This window comes from Ostreococcus tauri, assembly GCF_000214015.3.
Source record: "Ostreococcus tauri WGS project CAID00000000 data, contig chromosome 11, whole genome shotgun sequence".
NCBI classification, from domain to species: Eukaryota; Viridiplantae; Chlorophyta; class Mamiellophyceae; order Mamiellales; family Bathycoccaceae; genus Ostreococcus; species Ostreococcus tauri.
Genome location: NC_014436.2, coordinates 57900 through 66183, shown reverse-complemented (window position 1 = coordinate 66183; position 8284 = coordinate 57900). Strand labels below are relative to the sequence as shown.

Here is an 8284-nt window from a genome sequence, read left to right as displayed (position 1 = left end):
CGGGCGGCGCCCGCGCGGGTGCGGTGGAGACGCCGATGCGCGGTGGGACGCGCGGGCGGGGGGGTGGGGGGTCGACGAGGACGTCGGCGCCGTGTTGGATCCGGCCGCCGGGGACGCGATTCATCGTGGACGGATTCGAGTGGGATTTGGGGCGCGGCGGGGCGTGTGAGACGTGGTTTTTGACGCACTTCCACGCGGATCACCATCGCGGGCTGACGAAGACGTTCGATAAGGGGATCATTTACGGCACGAAGGAAACCTTGGAGCTGGTGCGGATGAAAATCCAGGTGCCGGCTTTGAGGCTCCGCGCGCTCGAAATCGGGGTTCCGGCGCGCGTAGACGGCGTTCAGGTGACATTTATAGACGCCAATCACTGTCCAGGGGCGGTAATGATCTTGTTTGAGTTCCCGGAGCGCCCGGACGCGTCGCCCGTGTTGCACACCGGCGACTTTCGATTCTCCGCGCGCCTCGCGAGGGACGAAACGCTCGTGAGAATCGCGGCGTCGCCGAAGAGACCGATATTGATCCTGGACACGACGTATTGCTCGCTCGAGCACGATGCGTTTCCAACGCAAGAGTATGTTCTGAACGCGGTGCGCGAAGCGTTGACGCACGAGGATAATCTCGACGGCGCGCGGAAATTATTCTTGTTCGGCACGTACACCGTCGGTAAGGAAAAGGTCTTCTTCGAAGCGGCGCGAACGCTCGGACGAAAGGTGTACGTCGGAGCGGCGAAACGGAGTGTGTTAGACGCTCTCTCTCTCACTCGCGACGAGCGCGAGGCGTTGACGCGCGACGACAAGCGGACGAATTTACACGTCGTCCCCATGGGATCGACGAGTTTCTCCAAGATGGCGTCCATTCTCAAGTACTACAAGTCGAGGTTCGACACCGTCGTCGCGTTTCGCCCGACGGGATGGACGTTCAGCGCGAATAAGAAAACATCGCGCGCGTCCTCTCGCCGTCAGCGCGGAAGACTCGTACAGTACGGATTACCGTACTCCGAGCACTCGAGTCTGAGCGAGCTTCGCGCGTTCATTCGATTCATCAACCCGAGGTCGATTTTTCCGCACGTCGGCAACGACGGTGGGGAAAAGCTGAATGATATGCTCAAGCTTCTGCGCGCGAGTGACGAGGAGTACGCCGCGATGCGCGAGGAGTACACGGCATCGATGCCGACGTAGGAGACATTTGTAAAATACGATTTACTTGACGTTGAAACCAACCATATCATCACATCAATCAATACATCTAGAGATTGTTCATGAACGACTCGAACTCCTTTTCCTTGGAGTCGGGCGGTGGCGGCGGGGGCACGTCCCCGAGCTCGCCCTCCTCCGGTTCATCGGTTGGCGGAGGGGGGACGTTCATCACCGGTGGCGGAGGGACTTGCACCACCGGTGGCGGAGGGACTTGCACCACAGGTGGCGGAGCGACTTGCATCACAGGTGGGGGCGGAACGCCCGCCGTGCCGTCTTCCGGCGGCGGAGGTGGCACGCCGGCCGTACCATCTTCCGGAGGCGGCGGAGGCACCGAGATGTAGGTCTGAGGAGCGCCCATGGGCATCATCATCGGCGGAGGCGGCGGAGGCGCCTGTCGCATCATGGTCCCGCCGGCACCGATCGGCGCGTGCGTGATCGGCGCGTGCGTGATCTGTTGCTGAAAAGGTACTCGATTTTGATATCCTCCGCTCAAAGGCGGTGGCCCACCGGGTCGAGGCTCGCTGCATCTCTTGCACATTTGCCTGGAAGCGTAATTGGGATAACCGCACGGCTCGCAGACCCAATCTCCCGGGCGTAGATTATTGTACTGACCGCGACCACCGGGAACGTTCGAACGCAGCGGCATACTCGCGCCACCGACGCTCGGGCCCGCATTCGAGGCATCGCCCGACTGTCTCAGATCGTCCTTACTGACTCCGATTTCATTCAAAAACGCCGAGTACTCCTGGTTCATCTCGTTCGTCGCCGCGACCGCGTCAGCCTTGCCGGCGAGTGGACAATCTCGCGTCGGGTGGCCTCCGTTACCGCAAATCTTACACGTCACGAGCTCCACCGGTGCGCGATAGCTCTCCATCTTCTCGCGCTCAGGGCAGTTCGCCTGCACGTGTCCCTGGACGCCGCAGAATTTACACGCGCCGAACGTTTCAACGAAAGTACCGTTGATGGACGCCAACTCACGAAGCTGCATGCGCTTGTGCACGTTCTCTTCCTCGTCGATCGGCCGCAAAATGTGTCCGACCATCTCCGCCGCCCTGTCGACGTCCTCCCACCGCTCACCCAAGACGACCACGTGCAAAGGCTCGTCCTCCTTGTAATCCGTCTTGTGATCCCTGTGCGCGCCCGGTTTGACGCTGCCCTTGCCTCGAAGCATGATTCGCGTATTCGTTTCGCGTTCCATGCGCTTCTGCGTGTTCCCACGAGGACCCAGAATCAAGCCGATGAAGTTGTACCCCGGGTACTCGTCCTCCGGCACGTAAAGCTTCCTCTCCTTCTTTCTCGGTCGCCAATCCGGCGGGGGCTGGAACTCCCCTCGCGCGCGCTCCATCAAAAACTCAATCAACTCGTCCCGCTCTCGCAAAAGCTTATCCTTCATCCGAGCCTCTCGCGTGTTCACCTTGACGCCGAACCGGTTATACTTTGGCGGCGGCGACGGACTCCGATCGCTCTCCGGTCGATCATCCGTGAAATCCCGCATCGCCAAACGCTGGCTCACGTCTTGATACTTCGCAAACTTCCGCGTCACCTCCGGATCATCCGTTCGCAGCGTCGTCATCGCGCTCGCCGACACCACCCCTCTCGACGCCAAGTGCGCGTGAATCGCCGCCGCGTCCGGCAGCGCCACCGGCCCGTCTCCCGCATCCTGTTCGACCATCGACGGCCCCGTGCCGAACCTTGATCCATCACCCGTCGCCGCGATCTCCCGCGTCTCGCCCGCGGCGCCGTCATCGGCGTCCCATCTCGATTTTCTCTTTCGAGGTCGTCCCTCGCGCGCGCCGCCGTCGTCGCTCATCCTCCACCGATCGTCTCGCGCCGCGCGCGCGCGCGCGCGACCGTCCACGCGAGCGTCCGCGACGTTCGCCCGAGTCGCACCGACGCGCGCGTCGCCGTGTCGTCGCGCGCGCGACGCTCCGCGGCGTCGTCGCGGTGGGTCATTATCCGTCACGCCTCGAACTTCGACGTCTCCACGAGTCACGAGTCGTGGATGGAGAGACTCGAGAATTCAAACGCGCGGACGCGCGCGAGCGACGAACGCGCGACCGCGACGCGCGCGGTTGACGACGGATCACTCGCCGCGCGAGCGCGTTGGGTGAGAGAATTTTTACCCGCGCCTCGCGCGCGCGCGCGCGTGGTCCAGGGCTCGCGCGCGCGTCGAACGACGGCGCGATTGGTGGACGCGCGCGATGAACTCGCCCGAGCGACGATTGCGAAAGGCGCGCGCGTTGGAGGCGGCGTCGTTGAAATCGGCGCGCGACGTCGACGACGCGCACCGAGCGATTTTGCGCTCGCTTCGGGTGAAGACGGTGATTCGGGAGAATCACGGGGACGCGCACACGCGGGCGATCGAGTTCTCCCGATGCGAGCGCACGAAGAACTTGTTCGCCACGATTGGGGGGTCGACCGTGACGGTGTACGACGATGAACACTTCGGTGATCACACGGCGGTGGTGGCGCAGTACGTGCACGAGGCGACGGAACACGAGCGCGGTGGGAAGATCACGTCGATGTGCTGGGTGACGCAGAGCGCGGAGAAGGAGAACGCGGCGACGGGCGGAACGACGCACGAATTCGGCGACGCGGTGCTGGCGATCGGGGATGAAAATGGGGTGATTAGCGTGATATCTATCGCGGAAAATCGTGTGGTGTCGCGCATCGACGCGCATCCGGGCGCGGCCGTTCGCGACATGGACGGAGCGAGCGCCAGGGACGGGTTCGTCGTCTCCGTAGGCAAAGATGGATTTTTAAAGGCTTGGGACGTCTTCGGCGGCGAAGACGGTGAGGGTGAGTGCGTGGGCACGTTTGACGCGCAAAATGCGTGCTCGGTCGCGTGCGATGCCGATGGATCGAGCGCGGTGACGGGTCACTCGCAAGGCAAGGTGAAGCGTTGGAATCTCTCCGCCGGCATCGAGCAGCTCGGCGAAAGCCTCACCGGTTTCGCGTCCACCTTCACAGAAGGTCACGCGGTAGAGTGCGTTCGTATCGTTGGCGACGTCTTGTTCGCCAAGACGCGCGCGGGTAGGTTCGAGACGTACGATTTGGCGAAGAATAAGGCGCTCAAGCAGTGGACGCTTCCCAACGCGTCCCGACGCGCGAGTACGATTAAGAAGCTCGCGAACGATGACGATACGCCGTGTCGGTTCGGAACGTCCACGAACGGAAAGTACGTCGCGTGCGGCGACTCCACCCACGAGGGCGTGGTGTACGTCTACGACGCGCGAACGGGTGAGGAAATCTCCGCGCTCCAACCGCTGCGCGTGACGGGCGTCGTCTACGCCGCCGCCGTCGTCGACCACTGTCGTCACGTCTTCGCCTCGTACGGTCCCGCCGTGGTTTGGCGGTACGAAGTCATCCCTTCCACCGCCGACGCCGACGCCCCCAACGCGGTCTCCGCCTTCGAAGCCGCCGTGAAGTAAACGATCCGCGCGGTTATGCAAGGCACCATTCGAACACGCGTCCCCGAACCCTCACCATTTTTATCGACCGACGCGACGACAGCACATGGGCCTCGCACGAACGCGAACGCGACGCGCCCGTCGAGCGATCTCCGCCTTTCCTTTGCCGCGCCCGCGACGACGGCGTTGGTCGACGCGCGCGAACGCCCGACGCGGATGCGATCCACGGCGCGCGCGACGGTGACGCCGACGCCGCGCGCGCGCGCGCGCGTGGTTCGAACGAACGGTCCGTCGACGACGGCGCGAACGACGCGAGGGCGACGGACGATGGGCGCGATTTGCGATTTGCGATGGGCGATCGACGGACGATGGTGACCGATCGCGTGCCGACGGCGTGGACGCGATCGCGCGCGCGGTGGTCGGGAAAGCGATGGCGGGGCGAGTGCGCGTGGGATAGGGATGGGACGGTGACTGACGGCGCGACGGCGCGCGACGTAGGGGTGAAGAAGAATGCGGCGAACGCGGCGACGGTGGCGAAGAGCGACGGCGCGGAGGCGGTGAAGGAGAACGTGCGGTGGCACGCGGCGAAGTCCACGAGCGCGCTGCCGATTGAATTTGGGACGCCGGAGATGTACCAAGCCGTGGCGCAGTCCGTGCGCGAGGGTTTGTTCGATCGATGGAACGACACGTACGCGCACTTCCACAAGGAGAATCCAAAGCAGGCGTACTACCTGTCCATGGAGTACCTGCAGGGACGGGCGCTGACGAACGCGATCGGTAACATGGGTCTCACCGGTGAGTACTCCGACGCCCTTCGCTCGCTCGGGTACACGCTCGAGGACGTGATGAGCGTCGAACGCAACGCGGGTCTCGGTAACGGCGGCTTGGGACGACTCGCGTCGTGCTTCTTGGACTCCATCGCCACGCTCGATCTCCCGGCGTGGGGATACGGCTTGCGCTACAAGTACGGGTTGTTCAAGCAAGCGGTCGACAAGAAGACGGGCGAACAGCTCGAATTCGCCGACGACTGGCTCGAGGTTGGCAACCCGTGGGAAGTCGCGCGTCCGCAAACCGCGTACCCGATCAACTTTTACGGCAAAGTCGTAGACGGCAAGTGGGTTCCGGGTCAGCAAGTGCGCGCGGTCGCGTACGACTCCCCGATCCCGGGTTACGACACGCGTAACTGCATCTCGCTTCGCATGTGGGACGCCCAGCCCTCCGCCGTGGACTTCGATCTCGCCTCGTTCAACGCGAGCGATTATGAGACCTCCATGGGCCCGACCAACTTGGCCGCCATGTTGTGCGCCGTCCTTTACCCGGGCGACGGCACTCGCGAGGGTAAAGCGCTTCGATTGAGCCAGCAATACATGCTCTGTTCCGCGTCCGTTCAAGACATCTTGGCGCGCTGGAAGGAGCGCGGCAACACAGACTGGACCAAGCTCCCCGAAAAGGTTGCGATTCAAATGAACGACACGCACCCGACGCTCGCCGCGCCGGAACTCATGCGTATCCTGATGGACGAAGAGGGTTTGAGTTGGGACGACGCTTGGGCCATCACGACCAAGACGGTGGCTTACACCAACCACACGGTGATGCCAGAGGCTCTCGAAAAGTGGCCGCTGGATCTCGTCCAAGAGCTCCTCCCGCGCCACTTTGAAATCATCAAGCGCATCGACGACGAATTCGTTGCGTCCGTGAAGGCCAAGTACGCCAGCAAGCCGGCAGCCGAGATCGAGCGCGCGATCGGAGCGATGCGAATCCTCGAGAACTATGTTTCTCCAGAGGAGAAGGCGGCTAAGAAGGCAACCAAGGCGTCGAAGAAGGACAAGAAGGACAAGAAGGACAAGAAGGATGATAAAGAAGAAGCCGAAGCCCCGGCTGTGGTGCGCATGGCAAACTTATGCTGCATCTCTGGTATGGCAATCAACGGCGTCGCCGCTATCCACTCGGAGATTGTCAAGGACGTTGTCTTCAATGACTTCTACCAGCTCTTCCCAGAGAAGTTCCAGAACAAGACGAACGGCGTGACGCCGCGCCGTTGGTTGGCGTGGGCGAACCCACAGCTCTCCGAGGTCATCACAAAGTGGGTTGGCAACGATGAGTGGATCACTAACACCGACGAGCTCCGAAAGTTGGCTGACAACGCCTCCGACTCTAAGCTCCAAGCCGAGTGGAAGGCGGCCAAGCTCGCCCGGAAGCAAATCTGCAAGGATTACATCAAGAAGGTGACGGACATCGATGTCCCGATCGACTCCATGTTCGATGTTCAAGTCAAGCGCATCCACGAGTACAAGCGTCAGCTTTTGAACATCCTAGGCATTATTTACCGATACAAGCAGATGAAGGCAATGACTCCGGAGGAACGGGCCAAGTGCGTGCCGCGCGTCTGCATCTTCGGTGGTAAAGCGTACGCGACGTACATGCAAGCGAAGCGCATCGTCCGCCTCATCAACAACGTCGGATCGATCGTGAACAACGACCCGGAGATTGGTGATCTACTCAAGGTCGTGTTCGTTCCGGACTACAACGTTTCCTTGGCTGAAACTCTCATCCCGGCGTCCGAGCTGTCTCAGCACATCTCCACCGCGGGTACCGAGGCGTCCGGCACCTCCAACATGAAGTTCCAGATGAACGGTTGCTTGATCATCGGCACCCTCGACGGTGCCAACGTCGAGATCCGCGAGTGCGTGGGTGAGGACAACTTCTTCTTGTTCGGCATCACCGATCCGGAAGTTGAGCCAGCGCGCAAGGAGCGCGCTGAGGGCAAGTTCGTCCCGGACAAGCGCTTCACAGAGGTCGTGGAGTACGTGCGCAGTGGTGTCTTCGGCGATAAGTTCGAAGAGCTCTTGGGCTCCCTCGAAGGTAACGAAGGCTTCGGCCGCGGTGACTATTTCCTCGTCGGTAAGGACTTTGCATCCTACCTTGAGGCGCAAGAGCGCGTGGACGAAGCGTACCGTAACCAGCAAGGCTGGACCGAGTCCTCCATCATCTCCACTGCCTACAGCGGCAAGTTTAACTCTGATCGTACCATCGATCAGTACGCGAAGGAGATCTGGGGCATCACTCCGTGCACGGTGCCGGAGAGAAAGTAAACGCAGCGGCGCTACCAGAGATTCCCATTCTCGCGCGCGGCAACAGCGGCAGCATTAGCAGCATCGAGCCATCGAGCCTCTCGTCGACGTACTCGCGACACAGTCGTCGTATTCCGAGAGGAGTTTCGCTATACTTTAGCGGCTAACAGAACGGTTGGCCTTTGAAAACAACAATTTTCATCTACACGCTACCCGATGCCCGCTTCGCTGTGCCTAGAACGCGGAGACGAGCGCCGTCGACGTCACCACCGTCAACGTAACGCCTCCTCGACGTCCGTTATCGCACCATGGATGTTCTGCGCGTCATCTCTGCCTCGCTTCACCCATCGCGGCTCGACCAACGCGCGTAATCCCTCGTCCATCGCATCGAACGCGTCGCGCGCGCCGATTCCGCGCGCCACATCCTTCAATCCCGGCGCCCCGCACGCCTTCGCCGTCGTCACCGCGAACCCACACCCCCCCAGATCCCACACACTACGCGCGCACGACATCGTTGCCGCGCACCACGCCCCACCGGTCGCTCCACCGACGCAGTTCCGACACGTCTCCGCGCGCGCGCGCGCGCCCGCATCCATCCGCG

The 8284-nt window shown here is 62.1% G+C and overlaps 5 protein-coding genes across 5 annotated transcripts; 3 read left to right on the top strand and 2 right to left on the bottom strand.

Moving 5' to 3' along the window:
* Positions 1-35: 35 nt before the first annotated feature.
* Positions 36-1184, top strand: OT_ostta11g00290 (DNA repair metallo-beta-lactamase; the record flags this gene model as incomplete). Its single annotated transcript, XM_003081784.2, has 1 exon — positions 36-1184. The coding sequence occupies one exon, from the start codon at positions 36-38 to the stop codon at positions 1182-1184; it is 1149 nt and encodes a 382-aa protein (XP_003081832.2).
* A 67-nt stretch (positions 1185-1251) lies between these two features.
* Positions 1252-3012, bottom strand: OT_ostta11g00280 (Zinc finger, RanBP2-type; the record flags this gene model as incomplete). The annotated part of the gene is made up of 1 exon (XM_003081783.1): positions 1252-3012. The coding sequence occupies one exon, from the start codon at positions 3010-3012 to the stop codon at positions 1252-1254; it is 1761 nt and encodes a 586-aa protein (XP_003081831.1).
* A 391-nt stretch (positions 3013-3403) lies between these two features.
* Positions 3404-4633, top strand: OT_ostta11g00270 (WD40/YVTN repeat-like-containing domain; the record flags this gene model as incomplete). The annotated part of the gene is made up of 1 exon (XM_022982939.1): positions 3404-4633. One exon carries the CDS (start codon positions 3404-3406, stop codon positions 4631-4633), a length of 1230 nt encoding a protein of 409 aa, XP_022839885.1.
* Positions 4634-4828: 195 nt separating this feature from the next.
* OT_ostta11g00260 (Glycosyl transferase, family 35) lies at positions 4829-7704 on the top strand (the record flags this gene model as incomplete). The annotated part of the gene is made up of 2 exons (XM_022982938.1): positions 4829-4898; positions 5111-7704. The coding sequence occupies 2 exons, from the start codon at positions 4829-4831 to the stop codon at positions 7702-7704; spliced, it is 2664 nt and encodes an 887-aa protein (XP_022839884.1).
* A 251-nt stretch (positions 7705-7955) lies between these two features.
* Positions 7956-8195, bottom strand: OT_ostta11g00250 (unnamed product; the record flags this gene model as incomplete). Its single annotated transcript, XM_022982937.1, has 1 exon — positions 7956-8195. The coding sequence occupies one exon, from the start codon at positions 8193-8195 to the stop codon at positions 7956-7958; it is 240 nt and encodes a 79-aa protein (XP_022839883.1).
* Between the last annotated feature and the right edge of the window lie 89 nt (positions 8196-8284).